Genomic DNA, 16,786 nt, shown 5'->3' with positions numbered 1-16,786 from the left:
TAGGGTGAGTCGAAAAACGTTTTTTGCTCGAATCAATTTCTAATAGAGAAATTATCTACATACTAATAAATATACAACAAAATACTGTTAAATAATAAGAAATCCCAAATGTTGGCTTTGACATCACTTTTAATATGGTTGAAGTCTTTTCATTTCAGATTATTTATCAGAATAAATGTGCATAGTAAAATCCAAATAGGATAATTCAAAATTTTTCAAATAATTTAAAAAAATGTTTAAAAGTTTGAAAGTAATTTTTATTTTTTTTAGCCCCACACACTAATATAATAAAACGTTATCGTATTGGGTCATACAAACATTATTATGTAAAAAATATCAGTCCATTTATGAATCATAGAAAGGTAAAATAAGAATACATTAGTGATATTTTACAGGTTTTTAATAGAGCTAAGTGATTTGAGCAAAAAGCGATTTTCGTCCCACCATGCAAACATGAGACAAAAATATACATACATAGGACATATATTTAATGCTAGACAAAAGTATTTTCCATCCTAGATATTTAGGTAATTTTAAGTTGGTGTTTGACAATGTTCACGATATTTTGCATTTATTTATAATATTTTTGAAATATTTTCTTTGGGAAAAAACGATAAGAGTTCATTTAAGTAATTGTTTCTCTCAGTGCAAAAAACAAAATGAAGTTATTCAAAATCACGCAATGAACCATTCAAGACAATAAAACTCAAACAATACTAAAGTTAAAGAATGTAAAATTTGTTATAGTAACGAAATTTCAGTTGTACCACAGATAAATAAATATATACATATGGAGGATTTCTTGTCAAGTGACCCAACCAGTGAAATTTGTACCAATGTTAGCTCTCTCTTCGGAAAAAAAAATTTTGGACTTTTTTTTTTTGTTTTTACTTTTTTCGAAAATGGGCTTTTTATTTTTTTGCTCAAAAGAAAGCACATGTCTTTTCCTTTAAGTTGGTGTTTGCCAGTGTTAAGAGTGGTATGCGAGTAGGATATATATAAAAATATATGTTAGACAAGTTGACCTATCCTACATTACATATCAAACTAAAATCTCTTACCGTCGATATTATAATACATACTCACAATATGTTAACTTCATGTGATTTCGCAGAGAATTATAAAATGTAAGGAGTTTTCAGTTTAAATAAAAAAGAAAACACACAAAAGCTCACATTTTGGAAAAAAGTAAAAAAAAAAATTTTATATTTTTTTCCGAAAGCTATTTAATCTATTTAGAACAAATTTTGATGAGAGCAATAGGCAATAAGTTACATAGATGAGAAGAAACACATGTGTTGAAAAATTATAACAAACTACTATCCAATAGGACTAATATTGGTGCAAGTTGCATCACGATCGGAAGACAGCGGTTTCAAAAGTTGGATATGTAAGTATATTTATACATTAGACCGACTCACTCTGTATGGAAAGCAAAAACGTGATTTTGTTACCCCTCTCAAAATTTACCTTGCATTGTTTTATGATGATTCCCACAATATTTTTATTCTAGCGATAACCGTTCGTGAGCTGGACCTAATTAAAAAAATGTATTTTTGAATTATTTTTTTAAATGTTAGTTTTGTTTTGAAACAATATATCCAATATGGGGTATCGTTTAAAAGGGATTTTAAAGCTGCGTCCAATGATGTATTAATCATAAATAACCGTCTGCTCATAATTGTAATATTCCAAAAAAAAAAAACTAAAATTGTTAGGTTTTTCATTAATATAAAAAAATCGTACCCCCATAGGATATTTTTTTGAAGGCTGTCCAGCTCACGAACGGACAACAGTAAACACAAAATATTTTTGGTAACATTATATAACATAACAGCGAATATTTTGAGGAGGGTAACTCAAGCACCATTTTTTGTGAGTCGGTCTAATATAGATACATACATTCGTATCAAGAAATAAACGTTTGCTGCAAAAGATTCTTATTTATTTAATAAATATCCACCAGTTGCTTAAAAAATACGAAAAGTAAAATGCCGGCTGGCTAACTTTTGCAAAATAACTTTTTAACTTTCATTATTCATTATATTCAAAAAGCCATGAAAATATAGGTTAAAAAGTTAAATTTTAGGTGAATGGTAAATGAGTGAATGCATTTGCACGCATTGGTAGTATCCTTATACCATTCACTCTATTGCTCCTTGAAATGGTTGTAAACAACATCATCATGTACTTACGAGCCGTTTTCGTATTAAATTACTTCATGTCATTTGCACGTGCAACTTTTAATAAAAGTCAAAACTGATTTGCATATCGCCAAGTTAACTTTGACCTCTAGCATAATTTTTTTTTAGGAGTAAAACGTAAAAATAAAAACATAAATTAAAATTTAATTTAACCATAAAATGTTTACACGATCTTAATGGTGGTTTTACTATTGTTGTTGTGTTGTTTATTCGAAGGCTACGGCAGCTAATGGAGACACAGCCTTGCATTTGGCTGCCAGGCGTAGGGATGTTGATATGGTACGCATATTGGTGGACTATGGCACAAATGTTGATACACAAAATGGTGAAGGGCAAACCCCTCTACACATAGCGGCAGCTGAAGGCGATGAAGCCTTGTTAAAGTACTTTTATGGTGTGCGAGCATCTGCTTCAATAGCGGATAATCAAGGTAAATAGTTTAATTATCAAATGCAATGAAAATCTTGTATTATTATTTTTCCTTTACCAGATCGAACTCCTATGCATTTGGCTGCTGAGAATGGTCATGCTCATGTTATTGAAATTTTAGCCGATAAATTTAAAGCCAGTATTTTTGAGCGAACCAAAGATGGCAGCACATTAATGCATATTGCTTCTCTTAATGGCCATGCAGAATGTGCCACTATGCTTTTCAAGAAAGGAGTTTACCTGCATATGCCCAATAAAGATGGAGCTCGTAGTATCCATACAGCTGCTGCTTATGGTCATACCGGCATTATTAATACTCTTTTGCAAAAAGGCGAAAAAGTCGATGTAACAACTAATGTGGGTATCGTTATTAAGCAAGTTCTGTTGAAGTTTCTAAACCTCTTTTTATTTTACCAATAGGATAATTACACAGCTTTACATATAGCGGTCGAAGCTTGCAAGCCAGCAGTGGTTGAGACACTACTTGGTTTTGGAGCCGATGTTCATGTCCGGGGTGGTAAATCACATGAGACTCCCTTACATTTAGCCGCACGAGTTAAGGATGGAGATCGTTGTGCTTTAATGCTCCTTAAGTCCGGTGCTAGTCCCAATTTAACTACCGATGATGGCCTGACGCCGGTACATTTTGCCGCCCGTCATGGTAATCTGGCAACGCTGATGCAACTACTCGAAGATGACGGTGATCCCCTTTATAAGTCCAATGTAAGAAATTGCTTAGGCAAAAGATTCGCTGCAAGGAATCTTAATTGTTATTTATTTGGTAATGATTTTAGACTGGCGAAACTCCTTTGCATATGGCCTGTCGCGCCTGTCATCCTGAGATTGTTAAACATCTGATTGAAACCGTGAAAGAGAAACATGGACCCGACAAAGCCACTTCCTACATAAATACCGTTAATGAAGATGGCGCCACTGCGCTTCATTTTACTTGCCAAATTACGAAAGAAGAAGTTAAAATACCTGAGTCCGATAAAGAAATAGTGAGCATGTTGCTGGAAAATGGTGCTGATGTTACATTGCAGACTAAAAATGCTTTGGAAACTGCCTTCCATTATTGTGCGATGGCGGGCAACAATGACGTACTGATGGAAATGATCGCCCACATGAATCCGACGGACATACAGAAGGCCATGAATCGTCAGTCGTCCATTGGTTGGACGCCCTTACTGATTGCCTGTCATAGAGGGCATATGGAACTGGTCAACAACCTTTTAGCGAATCATGCCAGAGTTGATGTATTCGATATCGAGGGTCGTTCTGCTTTGCATTTGGCTGCCGAACGAGGGTATCTGCATGTATGCGATGCTCTATTGACTAATAAGGCTTTTATAAATTCGAAATCTCGAGTCGGTCGCACGGCGTTACATCTGGCCGCGATGAACGGCTTCACTCATCTGGTGAAGTTTCTCATCAAGGATCATAATGCAGTTATTGATATTTTAACATTACGTAAACAAACGCCACTTCATCTGGCTGCGGCCAGCGGTCAGATGGAGGTATGTCAGCTCTTGTTAGAATTGGGAGCTAACATAGATGCGACCGATGACTTGGGACAGAAACCCATACATGTCGCCGCGCAGAACAACTACTCAGAAGTGGCCAAATTGTTTCTGCAGCAACATCCATCACTGGTAAATGCTACTAGTAAAGATGGAAATACCTGTGCCCATATTGCTGCCATGCAGGGTTCTGTTAAGGTGATCGAGGAACTAATGAAGTTCGATCGATCTGGCGTGATATCTGCTAGAAATAAATTGACTGACGCCACACCATTACAATTAGCAGCAGAAGGAGGGCATGCAGATGTAGTGAAGGCGTTGGTAAGAGCTGGAGCTTCATGTACGGAGGAGAATAAAGCTGGTTTTACTGCTGTGCATTTGGCGGCTCAGAACGGCCATGGCCAAGTATTGGACGTTTTGAAAAGTACAAATTCTTTGAGAATCACCAGCAAGAAATTGGGACTGACACCGTTGCATGTGGCAGCCTACTATGGGCAGGCGGATACGGTGCGGGAACTCCTTACTAGCGTACCGGCCACAGTAAAGTCAGAAACGCCGACAGGACAAAGTTTGTTTGGTGAGTTGGGTACAGAATCGGGGATGACTCCGCTACACTTGGCAGCATATTCGGGCAACGAGAACGTAGTACGGTTACTGTTGAACTCAGCCGGAGTGCAGGTGGATGCAGCTACCACAGAGAATGTGAGTTATCTATAAAGTAATTAGTTGTATAACAATCAACAATTAATTTTTAAACTTTTAATTAGGGTTACAATCCTCTTCATTTGGCGTGCTTCGGTGGTCACATGTCAGTGGTTGGTTTACTTCTGAGTCGCTCGGCAGAACTTCTCCAGTCTACAGATCGCCATGGTCGCACTGGTCTACACATAGCTGCTATGCATGGTCATTTTCAGATGGTGGAGATTTTGCTAGGTCAAGGCGCAGAAATAAATGCAACTGACAAAAATGGTTGGACGCCACTGCATTGTGCTGCCAAAGCCGGTCACTTAGAAGTGGTGAAACTTTTGTGTGAGGCTGGAGCATCTCCAAAATCTGAAACCAATTACGGTTGTGCTCCTATATGGTTTGCTGCTTCCGAAGGACACAATGACGTCCTCAGGTATCTAATGAATAAAGAACATGATACCTATGGTTTGATGGACGACAAACGTTTTGTTTACAACCTAATGGTGGTTTCGAAGAATCATAACAATAAACCGATACAGGAATTTGTTTTGGTTTCGCCAGCACCCGTAGATACAGCTGCCAAATTATCTAACATTTATATGATTTTATCCACAAAGGTACAATCAATTTGACATTTTATAAGAAATATATTTCACTAGTTTGTTCTTTCCCATTTAGGAAAAAGAGCGTGCTAAGGATCTAGTGGCAGCTGGCAAACAATGTGAGGCTATGGCGACTGAACTTTTGGCCTTAGCAGCCGGTTCTGACTCTGCGGGAAAAATTTTACAAGCGACCGATAAAAGAAATGTGGAGTTTTTAGATGTATTAATAGAAAATGAACAGAAAGAGGTTATAGCTCATACGGTGGTACAAAGATATTTGCAGGTTAGTCTGGTTATTCGAAAGTTCAATGATTTTTATTAAACGACCTTATTAACAGGAATTGTGGCGAGGTTCCTTGACATGGGCTTCCTGGAAAATATTGCTACTGCTAGTAGCATTTATAGTCTGCCCACCCGTTTGGATTGGCTTTACCTTTCCCATGGGTCACAAATTTAACAAAGTGCCTATTATAAAATTTATGTCTTACCTCACCTCGCACATCTATCTAATGATCCATCTCAGTATTGTGGGTATAACTCCAATTTACCCGGTGCTTCGGCTAAGCTTGGTCCCCTACTGGTACGAAATAGGCCTGCTCATTTGGTTGAGCGGTTTACTTTTGTTCGAGTTGACAAATCCTTCAGATAAATCTGGATTGGGATCTATCAAATTGTTAGTGCTGCTGTTGGGAATGGCCGGTGTTGGAGTTCATGTAACGGCCTTCTGTTTTGTGTCCAAAGAATATTGGCCAACACTTATATATTGTCGCAATCAATGCTTTGCGTTGGCCTTCTTGCTTGCATGTGTACAAATTTTAGACTTTCTCTCGTTCCATCATCTTTTTGGGCCCTGGGCCATTATTATTGGCGACTTGCTCAAAGATTTGGCGAGATTTTTGGCTGTGTTAGCTATATTCGTTTTCGGCTTTTCTATGCACATAGTAGCTCTGAATCAATCATTTGCCAATTTTACTCCCGAGGAGTTGAGATCGTTTGAAAAGAAGAATCGTAATCGTGGATATTTCAGTGACGGTAAGTTCAAGACTTGCTTTGGGTATTTAATTTTAATTGATGTTGTTTATTTTTGTGGTGTTTCTATGTCTATTAATTAATAATTTTTTATTTAATGAAATTAATTTTAAATAAAATCGATAAGTATCAAATCATGATTAAATGAAAAACGAAATTTGCATGCTGAACAATTACAGACTGTTATTATTAAAAACTTGAAAATATGTCCTAAAAAGTGTCCGCACTAAAAGAACTCGGCTTCCACAACTGAAGTTTCTAGTTCATTTAAAATTAATTATCGCCAGGTATAAAATACCAAGGAAGAACTAGTAGTCGTTTTCATGTTTGATCACAATACAAATACATATGTATTTCAATTTAGAAATCCGAAGCTTTAGTTGTTGAATCCGATTTCGTCCATATGGTGTATTTGAATTAAATTTATAACATTATAATTAAGAATGCCCTCCCGTTTTTAAATTCAGATGACATGCCCACACCTCGCCCACCGCCTGCAGAGAACTATGTTGACTCTAGTCGCAGTATGTTGAGTGAATTTCGCCGCAAGCATAAAGATGATCGTAAGTGTTGAATTCCCATTTAACACCTTCAGCATTCAATCATTCAAAATGATTATTTTATGTGCGCATTTATGTAATTTGCCTTCGATGTTGTGTGTTTCTCTTTCAGTTTTAAAATTCACCCAAATAATAAAAAACTTTTTTGATGGGATCCATACGCTTGCTGCGAAAATCTTATTCCTTATTTGGGCTATTGGCATGTTGGCCCTTTTATTAAGAGTTCGCGGTGTTAAATGTTGTTTTTGTTGGTCATTTTTTGTGTGTTTATTTTGTGTATCCTTGATGTTGTGGAAAAGTGTTGTATCAAAATGTGAAAAAAATTATTGAAAATAAAACTGATAATTGATTTTTGTTTCTTTTACATGAAATATTTAAGTATTTGAAATGCATTGTAAATATTCTTAAATGTATTTCAGATTTTATTTATGTAATTATTTCTGTTTTTTTTTTTTTTTTTTTTTTTTAATTTGAGAAGGTGAACACAGCTATAGATATTGTATTACTTTGTTTTTGTTGTCCCTAAAATAACGCTTACTGAGTTCTTTCGGGTTTCTTTTGTTGACTTAATGGTATTTTTATTTACAAAATATTATTTTATGTTTATTTCTTATATTTACTAGTAATATCTATAGTTCTATCAACTTCTCTTTTCAAAAGCATGTACATTTTTATTTTTCAAAAGCTTTTAACTGTAGCACTATTTTCTGAATTTTATTTTTACCTACATATTTCCTATGCACATTCTATACTCATTATTTTGATTCAGCTGAGTTTAAAAGTTCGATAAAATGACCTGTGAGATATTAATGAAATTGTTTTACGAATGAAAAGTTCAGTAAATTTTTTTGCACTGAAAAATGTTATCATATTTTTTGTTATTAAGCAACTAATTATATAAAAACATAATCTGTAAATTTTTAGCATTCTTAGAGTAGAATACACTGATAATAATTGAAATTATAATTTTATGTATGTATGTAAAAGCGGAAATTAATTTTATTAGTATACAAGTACAACTAATTATATAAATATTTTAATATTTATTAAACACTAAAATTTTTTATATAAATATAACGAAAACATGATAAATTTTGACAGATCAAGATAGGGTTTAGAGAACGATTAAATAAATTTCATATTAAGAATTTCAATTTACTGGAGGAAATAACAAATGTTTTCAGATTATTTTTTAAAAAGTTATTTGCTATTCTGCTTTTTATTTTTGGTGCATGTTATAATTTGATTTCTTTATTTTTCTTGGCTATTGATGTCGTGATTTTTTTTATAAAAATAAAAAATATTACGCATGTTGGTGTTCACTTAAGGTTTTTTCAATTCAGAAAAGAAACAAAAATATCTAAACATTTATGTGATAATTCTAATACAGGCTTATGACGCTTTCCACACATTCAAGAGCACAAATTAAAACAATAAAAGCAAGCCAACGGTACAGCACCTACTGACATTTTAATTGTTGTCAAAAAACACACTTCAGATCATTAAGGAATTTTCTAATTTATAAATTTCCTACTAATTCCTTTACTACCAATCATGCTCAATTTATTCAATTTTCAAATGAATGCAATTGATTTGTGCATTAAATGAAAATTCGTTCAAAAACAAGGACCAATGACACCATTTTTGGCATTTGAAAGACTGTTTTTTGCGGTTTTCGGTCAAACTACCACCGTGGATATAAATCCAATGCGCCACTTAAGACCCGAATGGACAGAGGTCCTATTCAAATTTGTATTTGGCATCTATCTACTAGTGTCTGTGGTTGTTCTCATAAATCTACTCATTGCCATGATGTCGGATACTTATCAGCGAATTCAGGTTGGTATTGAAAAACTAATTTTTGTTTTCTTCTCTTTCTTGTTGGTTCTTTATTTGATAACGACATTTGGTGGACTTTTGGTTACAATACAACAACGACAACAAAATAATTAATTCCTCATAATGGTCATCGTTGTCATCGACATCATCACTGTCACCGTTTCGCCGTGTGTGGGCGTTGTTAATGTTTTTATTTGTTCAATGTATGATTTTATTTATCATTTGTTATTGTAATAATATCCGGTGTGTACTGTGTTTGTTCCTCTTATTTATCCTACCAATGGTTTGTATCTTCGTACATGTGCGGTAAAATGTTTTTGGACACACAGTGCGCATGCATCCGATAAATTCGTTTGAATTATTATTTTTTGCCGTGTTTGGTCAAACGACGACTGAACAGACACAAGTTGACAAAATCAAAAATCTAGCTACGCCCACTCAACCCTATTGGGTAGAGTATCTATTTAAAATAGTATTTGGTATCTATATGTTGGTGTCGGTGGTGGTGCTAATCAATCTATTAATTGCTATGATGTCCGATACCTATCAAAGGATACAGGTATTCTAAACATATAACAACAGAACTTAAAAACAATTATTTTTTATCTATTTAATCGATAAATATTTAATCTTAAGCAGGATGTATTTTTTCAGCTCAGTTAGATATTAAAGACCAAGGATAAATAAGTTCAGGCTTTTCTTGGGTTTAAATCTTTATTTGTTGTAAAATACTTGATAAAACTGTTAATATTTGTCTGTTTTTTATTACTTTTATAAACAATGTATCTATGTATACTATATGTAAATGTGTAGTTCCATCTACTGCCCAGACTTGCATCTTTGGTGTACAATTTTTTGCAAGATAATATATATTCCATAAAATTTTTTCTTTAACATACAATTTCTAAATATTTTGTATATTAAAGATAATTCTAAAAGCTTTTCCACCATAAATTGTAAAGCTTCAAGTGCGTATTTTAGTAAAGTTTTTGTTTTTGTTACTGAAATGCTAATCGCGTTATAAAATTGTTTCAACATTAATATACATATGTATGTTTAGAATAGTTCTAATAAAAAGAAAAGCTTTGCAGTATTGCAATTTTGAAAAAAACAAGCTTTTGTGTTTGTCCTTAAATATAAGTCCTGAACATAAAATATAGTTTTCAAATTTTAAATATTACTATTAATGTTAATCTGTGTGTTTAACCACCAGCATGTTGTTTGAATTGCATGTCTATTGAAAATTCAACAATTTATTGGAATATAATAATTATCATTTTAAAGGAATATTCTAATATTAACAGAGTTTCTACTAAAGCCTCCAGTTGTTAAGGAATAAGCAAGAAATGCATTTACTTTAATTTATGAAGAATGACAAAGACGAGAGAAAACCTAAACGATACAATAATAATTGCTTTTCAATTCAAGGTACACGACATTATAACTTGTCTCAATTGCTTCAACATAACTGAAGATAGGGTAGTTGTATTTAATGTGAATGCTTTGGAGTAATTTGTTTAAAGTGAGATGGAAATAAAGTTTCCGATTAAGAACTATAATCACATTGATACAAAAAAACATTTGATAATAATACTGCAAAATAACACAATTATAAAATATTACATTTTCTTCGGATATCTTCGGATCACTCTGACAACTGCCAATGAAATTTTGTTAGACATTGATTCTAACTGAGTAGAAACTTTTGTAATATTAGATTATTCGCATATTATTTATAAGTTACAGCGCTATAAATCTTCGAAAATACAGCTTTAATTGGTGTTATAAATATAATTTGAATTTTCGTTTACTTTCTTTATTTTCATTTCATAAACACGGAATGCTACTAATTATATTACAATATATTTCATCAATTCATCAATACAATTCATAAAACAAACCAAAATATATGTGAATCTAATTGAAAATAATAGGCCCAATCTGATATAGAATGGAAATTTGGCCTATCAAAGCTTATACGCAATATGCATCGCACAACAACAGCGCCATCCCCGCTTAATTTAGTTACCACCTGGTTTATGTGGATCGTTGAGAAGGTCAAGGTAAAATATCAAGTGTGTATAACAACTGCTCAAACAGAATTTCTATGTAGCAAAGAAATTCTTACCTTACACAACCACAAAAGAAATTCAATACCAATCTTAGAAAAGCAATTGTGACCTTTTCCCCAATTCATTTAAAGCAATATGGCAACAGAAATTTCTTATTTAAATGCACCTCTTACAAATGCACAAAATTAAATTGGAAATGTTTATTCCTTCCTGACTTACAGCACTCACAAATTTTTTTCATTTAGTCACGAAAAGGAAAAAAAGACTCTAGCACATATTAAGTTTTTGTAAATGTTTATCTGTGTGTATTTGTTATTTTCTCATTCTCATTGTGTTTGTTGTCTCTTGTCTCGCTCTTGCGTTAAATGTTAACAAACCAAAAATTAGGCTCGCATGAAGAAAAAGAAGCGTCCAAGTCTGGTACAGATGATGGGAATACGCCAGGCCAGTCCCCGTACGAAAGCTGGAGCCAAATGGCTTTCCAAGATCAAGAAAGGTAGGAAATGTATGTGTCGCTGCAAATTTCCCCATAACTCAAAAAAGCTTCCTCCAATAAGAAGTTTGTTTTGAGAAGTTTTGCAGCTACGTGAAGCCAAGTAAACTCTTATAAATATATTAAATTTAAATAAAGAAAATTGGCTTATAGCTCAAAATTTTGAAATAAAATCGTAATTTATATACAATTTAACTAATGATGTATTAATACTCGTTGCGCAGATTCCATGGCCTTATCAGTGGTTCACTTATCGCCATTGGGTTCACAAACCAGTTTTTCGGCTGCCAACCAAAATCGCATTGAAAATGTTGCTGACTGGGAAGCTATTGCCAAAAAGTATCGTGCTCTCATGGGAGATGAAGAAGCAACATCCCTTAAAGATTCAGATGCAGAATCAGGTTCCGTTGAAGGTGGTAGTGGTGGTGGTGGAGCTTCACACCCTCCCGGCCAGGTGGGCAATAATGTTGCGAACCAACAGCCAAATGTTTAAATTTAAACAACTTTCATATTTTCCGCTTTGTATAGAAATTGCTTAATTTGTTCTACTATATTTGCATATATAAATGTTAAGATTTTTCTTCCTCTAAAGAAGTGCATATATTTAATATTTCCAGGTCTAAATATCCAAAAATTCTTACTAAGGACTCTTTTATTTTATATGATATTTTTTGACTAATTATGAATGTATAATAACAATTTTTGTACATTACATTAAGTATAAATACCCAAATTAGATAGTTGTTTAATAAAAAATAATTTAATTGTAATTTATAATTCCTGCTATAAATATTTAATTTGAAATATATTTATATTAAGTTAGAATTTTGTAAAGTAAATTTATTGAAAACAAAAACAACAAAAACGTGTTTTCCATAATACTAGTTAGACATCCTGTCATTTAAGTATTTCGTAATGTAAATTTAAGGGTTTGTCATAGAATTTTAAAGTAACTATTCCATTTTAAATAAAAGTCTATTTGGTATTAATTGGATTTTTTAAAGTAATTTTTATAAAGCTAGCTGTAAGCAGAAATGTAAGTTATTCTTATTTGGTATATTAACCTAAGAACTAAGTGTAAGTAAATAGAAAACCTTAAATATTATATTTGTCAATTTTTTTTAATAAATGTATATTTTCTTTTAAAAAATTATAATCACAAAAAAATTCATTTAAGTAATTGTGAAAAACTGGAAATATTAGTTTAGTTTATTTCCTCAACGGTATTTTATTTTTGATTAAGTAGAACTGAAAAGGTATTGAGTATTATATTTTATTAAAAAATTATAACTACAAAACAAATACCATTTAATATACGGCTGGACTTCGTTTGAGATAACCATATGGCCGACCATATGATACCCTATACCTGTTATGAATATACATACAATGTAATTTGTTTTTATATTATCGGTCAAGAACTGCCGGAGTTAGAGGGGGTCAAAATTGCACATTTGGTCATACAGGGTTTTATTCAAATGAGTGTAACTTTTCAATAGATATTTCTTCATTCTTTTTTAATTTTAAATTTTTAAAAAATTAAAAAAAAAAATTGAAAGAATAAAGAAATAGCTATCTGAACACATTTGGACAATTTTTGCTCGGACCAATAGGTGAAAAGTTACACTCTTTTGAATAAAACCCTGTATGACCAAAATGTCAAACTTTGACCACCTCTGACTCCTGCAGTTCTTGAACGAGAGAGTTGAAAATTTGTGTCTGGCCTACTATCCTCAAAAAAAACTAATTTTTCCGCTTTCATTATCCGATTGGGTTAATCTAATTATGTACCAGTGTTAGAAAAACCAAATTTCCTACCTAGTTTGTTATTATCGCTCTAACTATTGGAGTAATAACTTAAAAACATAAATAATTGTATTGCTTCTTTTGATAAGTAGCAATGGAAATCGTTGATACTATTTGATGATAGCGATTATTGAGGTAGAAATAAAATAAAACAAAAAGCTTCGACAGCCAAAAACAAAACAACAAATAAACTTCGAACTATTTCGATTGACACGTTTTGCTATTTATTCGACTGTAAATTTCTTTTAATTTTGAACAAATTTTTTTCATATTATTCTTTAAAAATCAAAAACCCTTTAAAATGTTTTGAATTACATATATAATTAAATTAAAAAATAAACTCTTACCTTTTTTAGCACTTGTTTTCTTTCTACCAACAATTTTATTTTTATCTTTTTCACAAACTTTTTTATTTCAAAGCTTTTTTATTTACTTTCACAACTTTTTTATTTTCTTAGATTTTTTTCTAACAAAGATCTACACTTGATTTCCTTCTCATTTCCTTTACTATAATTGAAAGCTTTTACTTATTTGAAATTATTTTACTACTTCATTTTTCTTTACAAAACTTATAAAAGCTTTTCTTTTCTCATTAACAACCTTTTTTCACTTTCCAACCAAACAAAGAACTTAACACACTCCCCTACACGCACACCAACTCACACTTATTAACAACGAATGGCCAGACTAAAGCAACAAACCGATCGGCTCAGCATTTTATAATTTTCCAAACAGTTTTGCTACACTATTATTACTAATTTACAAGTTACTTTTTAACAATATTTTTACACACAACGTTTAAAAAACAATTAAATTTCATATTTATGTAAAAATATTATAACAATTTATTAACTTTTAACCGAATTTATTAATTGATAAACCACCACCAATTACCAAACAACCGAACACTTGCTATATTTCTAGAAAACTAAAAGAGAAAAATGCAAGATATGATTATATTGCTATTGTTGTTGTTGCTGCTGCTGTCATTATTCGATAAACATAAAAAGGCTTAAATAGATTAAGAGCAAGATGTTAAGGAGATTTATTAGTGAATGTCAAATCAGAAATATTTATTTAGTAAAATGTTAAAAATTGAATTTTGTATGTGGTATTTATTAAGGCGAATGCGAATGCAAATACTATGTAGTATAATTTAAGTTAATTTTGCATAATTCCATTATCTGTTTCTTTATGTCAATTATTTTCTACTCTTATTTTTACATGGAAAACTTAATGAAAACGTGTGACTTTTTCTTATATTTTTAATTGTTAAAGCTATTCTGAAAAATAAAAATGTTTATGCCCCGATGTTTCATATTAAAAATGGGTTAATTAACCATGTTTTAAACTGACAGCTAAATCGGATGACTCACTTTTAAAATTTCTTAGATGACATAAACTAACAATGAGAGAAATTGGTAAAATTTTTTAAATCATCTATATAAAATTAATATTTTTATGAATCTAGAACAAAAAGTTTTCAGGCAATTCAGAAAGAGTTAAAAAACTTTGGATTTCCTGGTCAAATTTAGAACAATGTTGAAATATTTTACAACTGAAACTCCTAGAATGGAAGAAATATCGAAAATTCCATACAACTAGAATCTGTGTTTTACTAATCGACTTTTTCCGACTTATTTCCACTTTTTAAGAAATAAAATAAATAGTTTAACATAATTATATAATAATAAATATAATAATATAATAACTAAAACGTATATTGTAACACAGAAAGTCGAAAAACGAAATATAAAAATTGTATAGATAGAAAATTTCAATTCGAATGGAAATAAGTTACTATTTATTACATATATGTACATACATATTAAAAAACACAAAAAATATTTTTCTTCACATTTGAACAAAAATTATGATGAATTTTGGAGTGTTTTTAATTTTTTTTCGACTTTTTGACTTTTATTTGCAAAATCGATTCTTAGACTTTTTCTTACAATATAGTCGACTTTTCGACTTCGTTAGGACAAAAAGTTCGATTATTTTAAAGTCGATTAATAGAAACCTAGTTTGACCATTACTATTCTACATTACTAAAAACTCTTCTTCATAATCTATTTACGCACTCTAAAATATTCTCCCCCACCACCCAACACAATAAAATTACAACAAACACATTATATGCATACATTTAGTACAAATCAAAGAATGAAAGCAGCAGCAACAACAACAATAGCACAGAATCATTACTTGCATTTTTCTCCTTTATTTTTCTAGAAATTTCTCAAGTGTTCGGTTGTTTGGTGATTAGTGGTCGTTGATTTAATTTATAAATCCGGTTAAAAGTTAATAAATTGTTAATATTTTTGCATAAATAGAAAATTTAAATGTTTGTTAATACTTCTGTGTAAAAATATTGGTAAAAAGTAACGTGTAAATTAGTGAAAATAGTGTGGGAATATAAAATGTTGTGCCGGCCGTTATGTTGCTTTAGTTTCGCCATTCGTTGTTAATAAATACATATGTATGTGAGTAAGAAAGTGCGGGGAATGTGTTAAGTGCAACAGATGGTATAGGAAGAAATGAATAAATAAATGTTTGTGTGAAGCAAAGAATAGGAAAATGATTTTATTAGTGTAGTAAAGGAAATGAGAAAATAAAAAGCTAAAGCAATTAGAAAATAAAAAAATATTAAAATAAATACAAAAGCATATTAAAAAGCTGAGAAAATACGGAAAATAAATATAAAAATCAAATGAAAAATCTGTAAATAAGAAAAAAATATAAAGAAAAATTTTGTGAAAATAAATGTAAAATCAAATAGAAAATTTGAAAAAAAGTAATTGAAGTTGTTTGCGGAAAGGAAACAAGGAAAAAAAAAGAAGTGTTGAATAAGGTGAGTGCTTATTTTATTATAATACATTTAAAGCTTTTTAAAAGGTATATTGCTTTTTAAATTTCAGTTTTTAAAAAATGTTGCGCTAAATAAAACCAGTGTTAGAGCAACTGTATTTCTACTATTACTTAAACTACCTACTGCTCCAAACAATTGTCGGAAGTTGTAGCAAAACTATTGCTACTTTTAAAAAAGCAAATCTCAAAATATAGCAGTAGTAGCAATAGTTATAAAACATAAACTACAATTGGAGTAGTAGCTTAAAAATATAAATAATTTTATTGCTACTTTTGATAAATAGCAATAAAAATCGTTGCTACTAGTTGATGATAGCAGTTAAAATGATTGAGGTAGCAACAGAATAAAACAAAGACTGCCTATAGGCAGGTCTTTCGTTGACGTCTTTTAAGAAGGTCTTGCTGAAGGGTTATTAAAATATTATGTATTTTTTGCCGTTTTCAAACGGTACAAATGACGTTTTATTTTTAATTAAAAAAACGATTTAAAATTAGTTTAGAATAAAATTTTAATTTTTAAAAATAACGTTTTGAAACAAATTTCAAGAGTATGTTTCTATAAAGGAAAAAAACTAACTAATGCTACTACCCAGCAAAAAATAACATCTAAAAATGAGATTTCATATTTTTCACATATAAACACTTATAAACAAGAAAAGTCACTACAAATAACA

At 31.2% G+C, this 16,786-nt stretch overlaps 1 protein-coding gene across 5 annotated transcripts in view; it reads left to right on the top strand.

Annotated features, from left to right (window-relative positions):
- Positions 1-12,452, top strand: part of LOC119607699 (serine/threonine-protein phosphatase 6 regulatory ankyrin repeat subunit A) — a 32,402-nt gene extending 19,950 nt beyond the window's left edge. Inside the window, exons 6-17 of one of the 5 annotated variants that reach the window (XM_037961805.1) lie at positions 2,421-2,634; positions 2,695-2,990; positions 3,054-3,356; positions 3,428-4,855; positions 4,921-5,457; positions 5,519-5,725; positions 5,781-6,474; positions 6,939-7,034; positions 9,200-9,429; positions 10,805-10,933; positions 11,330-11,438; positions 11,660-12,452. In XM_037961805.1, the coding sequence (XP_037817733.1) occupies positions 2,421-2,634; positions 2,695-2,990; positions 3,054-3,356; positions 3,428-4,855; positions 4,921-5,457; positions 5,519-5,725; positions 5,781-6,474; positions 6,939-7,034; positions 9,200-9,429; positions 10,805-10,933; positions 11,330-11,438; positions 11,660-11,928 (4,512 nt within the window). In that variant the 3' untranslated portion in view covers positions 11,929-12,452. Of the gene's footprint in view, positions 1-2,420; positions 2,635-2,694; positions 2,991-3,053; positions 3,357-3,427; positions 4,856-4,920; positions 5,458-5,518; positions 5,726-5,780; positions 6,475-6,938; positions 7,035-8,658; positions 9,152-9,199; positions 9,430-10,804; positions 10,934-11,329; positions 11,439-11,659 lie in introns of those variants that run through there. The other 4 variants (XM_037961797.1, XM_037961782.1, XM_037961775.1 and 1 more) reach the window with 4 other exon arrangements.
- The last annotated feature ends 4,334 nt before the right edge of the window (positions 12,453-16,786 follow it).

This window comes from Lucilia sericata, unplaced genomic scaffold (assembly GCF_015586225.1).
Source record: "Lucilia sericata isolate MDLA Ls3-8-SP2 unplaced genomic scaffold, ASM1558622v1 Contig000019F_arrow, whole genome shotgun sequence".
In the NCBI taxonomy this organism is placed as follows: domain Eukaryota; kingdom Metazoa; phylum Arthropoda; class Insecta; order Diptera; family Calliphoridae; genus Lucilia; species Lucilia sericata.
Note: the sequence above shows the minus strand (reverse complement) of the source record. Positions and strands in the feature narration are given on the sequence as shown.